This window comes from Hypanus sabinus, chromosome 11 (genome assembly GCF_030144855.1).
Source record: "Hypanus sabinus isolate sHypSab1 chromosome 11, sHypSab1.hap1, whole genome shotgun sequence".
In the NCBI taxonomy this organism is placed as follows: Eukaryota; Metazoa; Chordata; class Chondrichthyes; order Myliobatiformes; family Dasyatidae; genus Hypanus; species Hypanus sabinus.
The window spans coordinates 20,700,875-20,713,238 of record NC_082716.1 but is presented as its reverse complement, the minus strand read 5'-3'; the positions used below and the strand labels follow the sequence as shown (position 1 = coordinate 20,713,238).

General features: G+C 41.6%; 1 protein-coding gene across 4 annotated transcripts in view; it reads left to right on the top strand.

Annotated features, from left to right (window-relative positions):
* Positions 1–12,364, top strand: part of LOC132401748 (ecotropic viral integration site 5 protein homolog) — a 269,778-nt gene that overhangs the window by 106,348 nt on the left and 151,066 nt on the right. For all 4 annotated transcript variants that reach the window (XM_059983911.1, XM_059983913.1, XM_059983912.1 and 1 more), the window contains 3 exons: positions 831–1,055; positions 6,726–6,800; positions 11,884–12,009. In XM_059983911.1, the coding sequence (XP_059839894.1) occupies positions 831–1,055; positions 6,726–6,800; positions 11,884–12,009 (426 nt within the window). The remainder of the gene's footprint in view (positions 1–830; positions 1,056–6,725; positions 6,801–11,883; positions 12,010–12,364) is intronic.

The following is a 12,364-nucleotide window of genomic DNA, read 5'->3' as shown; positions in this document are numbered from 1 at the left end:
GACAGAGGTGGTAATTGAACCCAGGTCTTTGGTGCTGTGAAGCATTATTCTAACTGCTACGTTACCATGCAGTCCGTGTAATTTTAATTTGGAGGAGAACTTATAATTCTAATTTTGCAAGACTGTGCAAGAACTTGTCAAAGTGAAACTTTGTTTTAGCCTTGCCATCCTTGCCCAGTGACTGCACTATATGATTGAAAGGACCCTTTACTTCGGGATAAATTTTTTAAAAAGTTAAGCATTTAAGCCTTGATAAGTGAAACATGGTCTCTTGCATTAAGTGATTTGCCTCATCAGGGAGTGTTTCCAGAAGTATTTGCATATCATAGTTCTGTGTTAACCTCAGCAGGTGTCTTAACTGCAAATTGCCACCAGTGTTATTGATGTAACCATACTAGCTGCCTATCCTATTTGAATGTACATTTTGCTACTTATCTGCAGCAAAATGAAATCCTGCCTTTGTCATTATGTTTGCATCTTGGTGAAGAATTTAATCTTTTAATGTACAACAAAGCTATCGTGGAAGCTGCTAACATCAGTGATGGGTTTTAGGCGTCAAAGATACTCATACTGATCACACACAAATTGCTGGAGGAACTCAATAGGTCAGGCAGCATCAATAGAGAGGAACACATCAGTCCCGACTTGCTGAGTTCTTCCAGCATTTTATGTAATTACCTTGGATTTACAGCACCTGCAAAATCTCATGTGTTTATAATATTGGTGGACTTGTTGACAAGTCATGCATTTATAGCACCTGTTAATATAAGGGGACAGTGGTTTGCAGTTGAAACAAGCAGATGTTTTGACACTATTTCTGTACATTTCAGGAACTTGTTCGAAAAGGGATTCCTCATCATTTCCGAGCTATTGTGTGGCAATTACTATGCAATGCACAAAATATGCCCATCAAAGATCAATATTCAGAGCTTTTGAAAATGACCTCACCATGTGAAAAACTTATAAGGAGAGACATTGCAAGAACGTACCCAGAACATGATTTTTTTAAAGAAAAAGACAGTCTAGGACAAGAAGTTTTATTCAATGTGATGAAGGTAAATCTATCATTTGAATTCTATTCCTTTAGATGTGCAGCCTTTTTATTTTCAAAATTTATCGAGTTAATAATCTGGAAAATATGTAGGTGAAATTATTTTGCTATCAAATTTAATAAGATTCACTTGGATGCAAATGAAGCTTCCTCTGTGTTGGTCTCAGTGCGATTACCAGCTTAATGACAAATTGTGCATTATCAACTGATGCCCATCAGAATTGATGTTGCAATTCCCCATGTAATTTGCCTGATACCCTTATGGCTGAATGAACTTGGAATGCATGTTACCCGGTGCACATTTTTAGATTTGGTTATTGTTTCATTATTGTCACATATTCAGTGAAAAGCTTATTTTGCATTCCGATTAAACCATTACGGTACGTTGAGGTAGAATAAGGTAAAATGATAACAATGCAAAAGGAAGTGTAAAAGCCACTTTAAGTAGAGTCTCCTTTACCTAAGGGGTTAGTTTGTAAGATCAAGAATCCATATAAGAGGTAGATTCAGGAATCTGGTAATAGTGGGATAGAAGTTGAGCTTCGTGGTATGTTCCTTCAGGCTTTTATATCTTCTGCCCAGTGGGAATGAGCAGAAAAGTCTGGTGTGGATGGGGTTGTTGTCTATATTTCTTACTGCCTCAGTAAAGCAACCAGCATAATCAAGAGTCAGCAAGCTGGTTCCCATGGTGTACTGAGCTGTGTTTGCAACTCTCTGCAGAAAATTGCAGTCATTTGCAGAGCAGTAGCCATTCCAAGATGTTATACATCCGGACAGAATACTTTCTGTGATGCACTGATGACAATTGTTAGGGATTGACAGGGATATGCCAAATTTCATTAGCATTTTGAGGAAATAGAAGCATTGTTGAGCTTTCTTGGCCAAGACATCAACATGGTTGAACCAGGACAGCCTGTTGGTTAAGTTCACCCTTAGGAACTTTAAATTCTCAGCCCACTCAAGCTTAGCACTGTTGATGTAACACAAACAAAATGCTGGGGGAATGCTGGAGGAACTGCCTGGCCTGCTGGGCTCCACCAGCATTTTGTGTGTGCTGCTTGGATTTCCAGCATCTGCAGATTTTCTCTTGTTTGTCACTATTGATGCAGACAGAATTATGTGCACTGAACCCATCTGCCCCCCATATGCTACCGTTTTGGGAGTCAATGATCAGCTCTGTTATTGAACCTTGTCACTTTATTAAGTGAGTGACAACACTCACTTGGCCCTTTTAAAAGGTGAAAGGGAGATTGGAAGTGATATGTTCCTTATTAAAATGTGGCAATATCATGAGTTCTCTTTGTTCCCTATAATTGACATCTCTTTGGTTCATCAACAAGCCTCAAGAATCTGGCAAAATTTAAAGACTCGTGAGTGTTTACTCTTTATTAAGTCTATTTTGCATTTTGCTTATTAACTTGTATGATTAAAATCTTAATAATTTTAACTTGCTTGGCTAACCAAATGGTTGATACCAAAATCAGCCCCAGTCAAAGTGAGCAGGTTGACAGATTTCAAAATTCACCTGTTCTAAAATTTTGAAATTTTAATAAAAGCTGATCTTGTAGCTTTAGAGTAGTTATTTTGAGGTTAATATAGGGAAAACCTATCAATTCCCCTACCTCCTGAATTATGTACCCTTGTTTTATTTGTGAAATTGATGGTCAAAAAATTTGTAAAATCAGTAATATGGATAGTTGTTCTGCTGTTGCTCATTTTATGTCCCACGAAGTTGAATTTTCTCTTTGTATAGAAATCTTCCATCGATGAAATTAATTTCTGGCTGATTCATGATTGGAAATCTAGCTGTCTTGTGAGCACTACATTTGTTTTTTTTTTTGAGATTTACACATCACTGACAAAGCCTGCATTTATTTTCATACCTAACTGCTGTTGAAAAGGTAATGCTGAATCACCACTTTGAACCACTCCAAACTACTATGTTAAAGTAATCTCCAGGATGTTTGGGAGGGAAATCCAGAGTTTAGAGCTGGGAGTGGTAATGGAATATTGGTAATTTTCAATTCAATATGATATGCAATTTGGAGGGCACCACACAAGTTATTGGATTTCTCATGCCAGAAGTCAGAGTTTGTGAGCTTCTGTCAGAGCAAACCAGGTGAGTAACTGCAATGTTTAATCATATCTTTACCACTTTTGCAGTTATTTTTTAGTGAAGAATAACAAAATATTCCACCACGAAAAAGTGGCGGCAGCTGAAGAGACAACAGACAGCTCAGAGAGATGGTACCAGGGGCAGTCAGGGTTAGCAACCCGAGCTGCCTCTTCTGTAAAGAAGAACCCACCAGAGCTACGGAATGCTGTAAAGAAGTATACCCCCAGGAGAGCCTGAGAAGGGGGAGAATGAGAACTCTGACCGGATGGACCTATGCTAACAATCAACTGACTACGAGCAGGGGATGTGTCTGCCCCAGAGTTCGTAAGAATGTGCATGGTCTGAGGATCCACCAGGCCAAGATGAGCTGTTTGAGCAAGGAACACCATGTACAGTCACAGGGATCACCCCTGGTGAGGTGCAGGAGGAGTCAGGTCCGGAGTCACCCCACAGTGCCCAGAACCTCCGTGAACCCAAAACCCCAAGCTCAACCATAGCATCAGAATGATGCCAGGTGAAGTGGCCTCTGGCATGCAAGGAGGATGAGTGCCATTAGTTTGATGACGATGTGGACAAGATACTTGATGCTTCAGGAAGGGATGCAGACATTGCTCAAGTTCATGTCAGCAACCATGTTAGTTTCGCAGTGGAGAGTGTGGCGGTGGAGAAGCATCGGGCAAAGGCATCCTGTGCAATGAACCGGAGGGCCAACCATCAGCCAGTTGAGACAGGAGCTTAAATGGCAGTTCAAGGAGGTAGTAGGGGAGGAGAAGGAAGCACTGCAGGAGCTTCATAACATCATGAGGAAGAAGCTCCTTGCCCTCCACAGGGCAGAATGGCACAGACGATGCAGGAGGGAGAGGGCTACCTTCATAGCTGATCCATTTAGCTTCACTAAGAAGCTTCTTGGACAAAAGCGGAGTAGACACCTATCTTGCCCAAAAGAGGAAATAGATCAGCATCTCTAGGACACAATGCAGATGCAACCCAGAAGCAAGACTTGGGGGGGCATGCAGTGATCTGTTAAGTCCACCAGCACCAACCACTGAGTTCAACAGCAAGGAGCCCAACTTGAAAGAGGTCCAAGAAATAGTAAGAACAGCTAGGGCAAGCTTAACACCTGGACTAAGTGGAGTACCATACAAGATATAAAAGTGGTGTCCCAAATTTCTGTACAGACTGTGGAGGATCTTCAGGGTGATTTGAAGGAGGGAGAGAGTGCCCCACCAATGGATATTCAGTGTCTGGATTCCAAAAGAGAACTCCAAGATCATCAACCAGCTTCAAGTCATCTCACTGTGCAGCATTTAAGGGAAGATATTTTTCAGTGTCATTGCCTGACATCTAACGGAGTACCTCCTGAAGAATCATTACATTGACATCTCAGTGCAGAAGGGTGGGATAACGTGGATTTCAAGATACTTAGCGCACGCAGGAGTGATCTCTTAGTTGATCAGAGAAGCACAGGGAAAGCAAAGGAGATCTCTGAGCTCAGACTGGACCTCACAATTACATGTGGTTCCATACTGCATAGGCTGAATGAAGTTTCCCTTGAGCGCCACTTTGTCCCAATTAGGACCAGGGAACTCATCCTGGACTACTTTAGTAACTTCAGTGTAAGAGACACCCTCTGGGCCAGTCACATCTGATCAGTATCATCTTGAGAAAGGAATCATAGCAGGATGTACAGTGTCTGTGATCATCTTCTCCTTGGCGATGAACACGTTGGCCAAGTCAGCAGAGGTAGATTGCAGAGGCTCGTTGTCCAGGTCTGTTAGCCTCCTATAAGGGCATTCATGGAATACCTGACTGTAATACTAACACCAATGCCAGGATGCAGATGGATCCTGCAGGGTCTAGAGAAGCTCACTGCTTGGGCAAGGATGAGCTTCAATCCTAAGAAGTCCAGATCATCAGTACTTAAGAGAGGAAAGGTGGTTGACGAATTCTGCTATAACCCAGGAGGCACCCAAATTCCAAGCCTATCAGAGAAGTTGGTGAAGAGCTTAGGCAAGGTGTTTAACAGCTCACTAAGGGACACAGCAACCACCTAAGCAGCCAGCGAAGAGCTGAAGCAATGGTTAACTGTTGTGGACAAGCCAGGGCTGCTGGATAAATTCAAGGCTTGGATTTACCAGCATGGCATTCTGCCTGTGGCCTCTGCTTGTCTATGATGTCCCACTGTCAACAGTTGAGACTTTTGAGAGACATACCAGCTAGCACCTACTGAAGCAGCATCGCCTTGTATGGGAAAAAAAAACAGACTGAAACTCCCCATTAGCAGTGTGGCCAATGAGTTCATGGTTGTCCGCGTAAGAGAAGTGTTGCAATATGGAGAGTCCAGCAACACGAAGGTCTCACACACTGGCCTTGAGGACAGGTAGGAGGCGGAGGGTGCGGGATGCAGATGAACTAGCTGAAGCATGGCTGCACCTTAGTGTTCTGTGGGCTCAGTGGCATCAGGACGGGCCGGCTTGGGTTGCTTTCCAGCAGTCCACGATGATATGGTGCAAGGAAGAGCAAGGCGCCAGTTGGTCCAGCAGGAGCTGCGAGCTGCTGTGGAAGAGCTATGAGCCAGCAAGAAGACGTGTGGACAAGATGGGACCAGGTAACGGAGCACCACATCTCATGGGGGAAATTTGGCTAGCTGAACCCCACCGCATCAAGTTCCTGATCCAGTCAGTCTATGACGTCTTGCCAAGCCCAGGGAAACTGTACTGCTGGGGCTAGTCTGAAACACCAGCATGTTCCCTGTACCGAGGGAAGGGGACATTGGAGCATATACTCAGATGCTGCCAAAAGCCTTGGGGGAGGGGTGCTATTGCTGAAGGCAGTGGCTGACACCTTGTGCACAGCCATTGCCTATGGTTTTTATCAATGCAGGGGAGAATGTTCGAACGCAATCCAACGAGCATGCCACCTAGTAGGAACAGCAAAGGACTGACAATTGAGAGTTGACCGAGGGAAACAGCTCAAATCCCCTGAGCACATCTCCTCGACAATACTTAGGTCAGATATAGGGCTACCGTCAGTCATTTAGACAGGTGATCATATTGAAGCTGACCATTCCCTGGGAAGGCCAGATGAAGGAGGCCCATGAAAGGAAAAAGACAAAGGAAAAGGTTTTGGTGGAGGAATGCTACAGCAAGGGATGGGGGAGCACACTGAGAGGTGGGCTGGAGAGGATTTGCTGGTTAATCCCTCTGCCAAGCTTACAGCTGGATGGGCATCTCAGGAGCCCAGAAGAGGAAAGCCATCAGGAACACTATAGTAGCAGAGCGATCCTCAAGATGGCTGTGGATCCGGAGGAGTGATCCATGACAGAATGCTACTCAGACACAAATCAAGGCCTGATCAGCCCCGGCTGGGTCACCCAGGCAAGGGTGTCTGATGTTGAAAGATCTGAAACACCTTGTGACCCTGGGTTATGTCACTGATGATGTGACTGAGTGCATTGCAAGATGTATCATTCTATCATTGGTTCATGTTTTTGCTGGTTTTTAGCAGCTATTTTACAAAATATGTTAATGGTTAACGTTTAAATATAATTCTTTGCAGGCCTATTCCCTTGTAGATCGTGAAGTTGGTTATTGCCAAGGGAGTGCTTTCATAGTTGGGCTTCTTCTTATGCAGGTATTTTATATTTAATTTTAAAAAGCTATTCTTGGTGGAATTTCTTGTCCTGGTATGATTGTCAATGCAACAGCATTACAGCTGTTGTTTCATGATAATTTCTCCCCCCCCCCCCCCCTTTACTCCTCCTTTTTCTATTTCTCATTCTGGTTACCCTCTTACCCCAGCTCATCTGTTCATTACCCCCTCCCCCACAAGTTCCCCACTTTCCTGTCTTGCATGGTCCTCTGTATTTTCTGATTACATTTCTTCTTCAGACCTTCACCTCTTCCACCTATCCTATTCCAACTTTTTACCTCATACCCCTTCCCTGACCTGCCCTTCTTTGCCATCAACTAGTTTTGCCCAGCACTGTCCAGCTTGTACTCCTCTCTTCCACCTTGCTTCTGCCTCCTTCCTCTCCAGTCTTGCTGAAGGATCTCAGCCTGAAATGATGACCTTGGATTCCCTCATAAGTGCTCCCTGACGTGCTCAGTTCCTCCAGCAAACTGTGTGTGTTGCTCAAGATTTCCAGCATCTGCAGAATCTCTTGCATTTAACATGGGTAGAAAGGGGGAAGAGGTCCTATGCAGTGAGTATAGGGAGTTAAGGAAGAGGCTAAAGAGCAGGACTCCAAGGTAATCTCTGGATTGCTCCCAATACCATGTGTTAGGACAGGAATAGGATGATAGTACAGATGAATGAGTAGCTAAAGAAGTGGTGTAGGGGACAGGGGTTCAGATTTCTGGATCATTAGAATCTATAATGGGGGAAGGTAGGACCTGTACAAAACAACAGGTGTCACCTGAACTTGAAGGGGTCTAATATCATATAACCATATAACAATTACAGCATGGAAACAAGCCATCTCGGCTCTTCTCAACCGTGCTGAGCGCTTACTCAATCTACCTTGAAGGCAGGTTTGTTGGAACTGTTGAGGAGGGTTTAATGCGATTTGGCAGGGGTATGGGAATTGGAGTGAGGGCTGAGGGTAACCAAACAATAAATGTTGAGATTTCAGCTGAAGGAAACCATGCTGATTTTAATCCATTTTATCATTTGCCTTCAACCACTCCGGAACCTCATTCCTTATAATGGACTCCCAACAGCTTCCCAATCACTGGAGTCACTGACCTGTAATTTCTTCCCTTCTGCCTCCCTGTCTTCTTAAAGAGTGTAGTAACATTTGCAATTTTCCATTCCTCCGGAACCATTCCAGAATCTGCTGATTCTTGAAATATCACTACTATTGCCGAGACAATCTCTCAGCAACCTCTTCAGTACTCTGTGGTGTAGTCCATCTGGTCCAGGTGACCTATTTACTTTCAGACTTGAATTGAACTTGAATCCACATTCATGAGGAGTAAAAATTTTTACATTACATCTGTCTAAATGTGCTATATGCAATCATAGTTAGTAGTAATAATTTAAAATTATTATAAACCTTTCAGCTTCTCAAGCACCTTCTCCTTAGTAATAGCAACTACACTCACTTCTGCCCCCTGATACTCTCAAACCTCTGGCATAGTGCTATTGTAGTGTTCTCGCACAGGTGTAAAAACTCTGAACTAAACACTAAGTATAATCCGGAGTCAGTGAGGCGCAATCCCCGTAAGATTAACCGTTTACTGTTCACTCTTCCACATTAACATATGGTGAAAACTGTTGATAAAACATTACAAAATATATACAGTATTTGTTTCCTTCTTGGCATCACATTTACATCATAAATACTTGGAAAAATAAAACTACAACGAACTATATTACATTAAAATACGACATACAGTCAGAATCTACCTACACCATCAACTGCTTTAAATACTTAAACACAAACTATCCAGTAACATTTTCAATAGGACAAGAAAATAACTTTATCAACCATCATTACTTTTAACAGAATCAGCATTAACATTTTTACTTCAACATATCGATTATCTTATGAACTTACGGCATTGCTTTATGATGTTTCTTAGTGCGTAGAAAGAAACTTTTCTCACGCTGATCCTGCACACACAAGCCCCCTCCTTCCCGTTTCTCCAAACCGGTATTTTCCCACAAGACGCAGTGAAACCGGGTGTGATGTCATCACATGCCGCGATACATCACAGACAACAAATTTACTTTCAACAGCCTTAACTTTAACTAGAAAATAATTACAAACAAATTACTAAAGCGAAAAATGTAATAAAGCTAAACAAATGCCTTAAGGGCAACACAGCTATTGTCATCCTCAGTGAAGACTGATGGAAAATACTTACTCAGTTCGTCTGCCATTTCTTTGTCCCCCATTACTATTTCTTCAGCAGCGTTTCCACAGTCCAATGTAAACTCTCTCCTCTCCCTTAACTCTTTATGTAGCTAAAACATTTTTTGATATCCTCTTTGATATTATTGGCTAGCTTACTTTCATATTTCATATTTTCTCTCCTTATGAGTTTTTGTTGCTTTCTGTTGGTTTTTAAAGCTTCCAAATCTTCTAACTCCTCTCTAATTTTTGCTATATTATATGTCCTCGCATTTGCTTTTATGTTGACTTTGAATTGTCAGCCACACTGTCTCAGCCTCAGAATCCTGCACCTTCTGAATTGCTGCCAGAAACTCCAGCTATTGTTGTCCTGCCTATCATTCCTTTCCTTTCCCTTCTCCTCCTCCAATCAACTTTGGTGAGATCCTTTCTCATGCCTGACTAATTCCCTTTACTCCACTGTAATACTAATGCATCTGATTTTAGCTTCTGCCTCTCAAACTGCAGGGTAAATTCTATCATTTATGATCAGTATCATTGTTGTTCTTTTACTTTAAACTCCCTAATCAAATCTACTTCAGTACAAAACCACCAAATCCAGGTTTGCATTTCTCCTAATGGGCCCAACCCCATGTTGCTCTCAAAATTTCCCCCTCTTAGCATCTACAGAAACCTGATTTTCCCAATCTACCTGCATATTGAAATTCTCCATGACAAGCGTAAATTTGCACTTATTACATGCCTTTTCTATTTTCCAATGAAATTTATATCCCACTTCTTGACCACTGTTTATGCGCCTGTATACAATTCCCATCGGGATCTTTTTAGCCTTGCAGTTTCTTAACTCTATTCAAGTAGATTTCACGTTTTCTGATCCTGTGTCACTTCGTTGTAAGGATTTGATTTTGGTTTTTTGTTACCAGCAGAACCACCCCACCTCTTGTACCTCCTGTTTGTCCTTTTGATACAATGTGCATCTTTGGATGTTAACTTTCTAACTCTCCTCCTCGACTCAATGATGCCTACAACGTCATGCCTGCCAATTTCTTAACTGTGCTACAAGATCATCTGTATACTGTGTGCATCCAAATATAACACCTTTAGTCCTGTATTCATCAACCTGGCATTATTATTATTATTATTTCCTTTTTGTACTAGCATAGTTTTTTGTCTTCTGCACACTGGTTGCACGTCCAAATTTGTGCTATCTTTCATTGATACTGTTATGGTTGTTATACTATAGACTTTGAGTGTGCCTACAAGAAAATGAATCTCAGGGTTGTATATGGAGACGTATGTGTACTTTGGTAATAAATTTACTTTGACCTTTGGAATTTTTTGAGGAAATAACTTGCAGGATAGACAAAGGAGAGTCAATGGATGTTGCTTACTTGGATTCTTAGAAAGCCTTTGACAAGATGCTGCACACAAGGCCATTTAACAAGATGAGAGCCCCTGGTATTACAGTAAAGTTTCTAGCATGAATAGAAGATTGGCTGATTGGCAGGAGGCGAAGAGTCAGAATAAAAGGTGAATATTCTGGTTGGCTGCGTTGACTAGAGGTGTTCTGCAGGCATCGGTATTGGGACTGCTTTTCATTATTATATGTCAATGACTTAGATGACAGGATTGTTGGCTTTATGGCAAAGTTTGCAGACAATACAAAGATAGATGAAGGGCAGTTCGTGTTGAGAAAGCAGGGATTCTGCGTATGCACTTGGACAGAGTGGGAGGATGGGGAATTAAGTAGCATAGTGTAGGGAAGTGTGTGGTCATGCACTTTGGAAGCAGGAATAAAGGTGTAGAGTATTTCCTACATATGGAGACCATTTTTAAAAATTCAGAGATGCAAAGGGACTAGGAAGTCCTTGTGCAGGATTCCCTAACAGTCAAGTTGCAGGTTGAGTCAGTGGTAAGGAAGGTAAATGCAATGATAGCATTCATTTTAATAGGATTAGAGCAAAGATGTGATGCTGAGGTTTTAGAAGGCATTTGTTAGACTACATGTGGAGTATTGTGAACAGTTTTGTGCCCCCATTTAAGCAAAGATGTGCTGGCATCGGAGATGATTTAGAGGAGGATCACGAGAATGATTCCGGGAATAAAAAGGTTATCATATGAGGAGTGTTTGGCTCTGGTCCTGTACTTGCTGGAGTTTAGGAGAATGGGGTGGGGGGGGTGGATCTCATTGAAACCTATTGAATATTGAAAGGCCTAGGTAGAGTGGATGCACAGAAGCTGTTTCCTATAGTGGGTAAGTATAGAACCAGAGGGCACAGCATCAGAATAGAAAGATATCCATTTATGACAGAGATGAGGAAAAATTTCTTAAGCCAGAAAGTAGGAATCTATACATTTCATTGCCAAGGAAGGGTATGGAGGCCAAGTCGTTGAGTATATTTAAAGTGGAGGTTGATAGGTTCTTGGTTAATCAGGGTATCAAAGATTACAGGGAGAAGGCGGTAGAGTGGAGTTAAGAGAGATTATCAGCCTTGATGGAATGGCGGAGGAGACTCAGTGGGCTGAGTGGCCTAATTCTGTTCCTAGGTCTTATGGTCTTGACATATTTTGCTGCAGTATTCCAGCTGAACACACCAGCAACCTGCAAGTTTAGATCAGAAAACTCCTCATTTTATACTCCATATCTTTTGTAATAACATCCAACAACTCCCAATAGCTTTGTTAATTACTTGCTATATCTGCAAGCTAACTTTGTGTTTCATGTACTTGGAACACTAGATCTCTTGCAATCAATGTTGTGATTGATATCTTACTGATAGTTATTGTTGAACCAATAAATTTGAATAATGATATTGAATCCTCCAAGTCTTAGTGCATATTTATTTTTTCCCTGTGAAGATGCCAGAGGAAGAAGCATTTTGTGTTTTTGTGAAGTTAATGCAAGACTATAGACTCCGAGAGCTATTCAAACCTAGTATGGCTGAGCTAGGCCTCTGTATGTACCAGTTTGAATGGATGATCCAGGTAAGCAGATAAATGGATATAGAAAATGTTGCTGTAAACTAACTAATTTTAATACATCATTAAAATTGGATGTTTGGTGTTTTAATTCACTTGTTTGAACCTATCAAAATTTAAGACTAATTTCCCCATTTATTTCTTGTTTGCCATGCCTTACATAATTGAGTATTTGCAATAACTGTATAAATTAATAGAATAAGGAAATAGTCCTCTCATCTTTATCAGTTATATTAATAGCTCACCTGTTGTCAAGGGATGAATTTTCAAAAACTTATTTCTATCAAATTGGGAAATGTGGGAATTATTCATGATTAAATTTGCACTATTGTCCCATGTAAATTCCTTAAGGGTGTAGTGA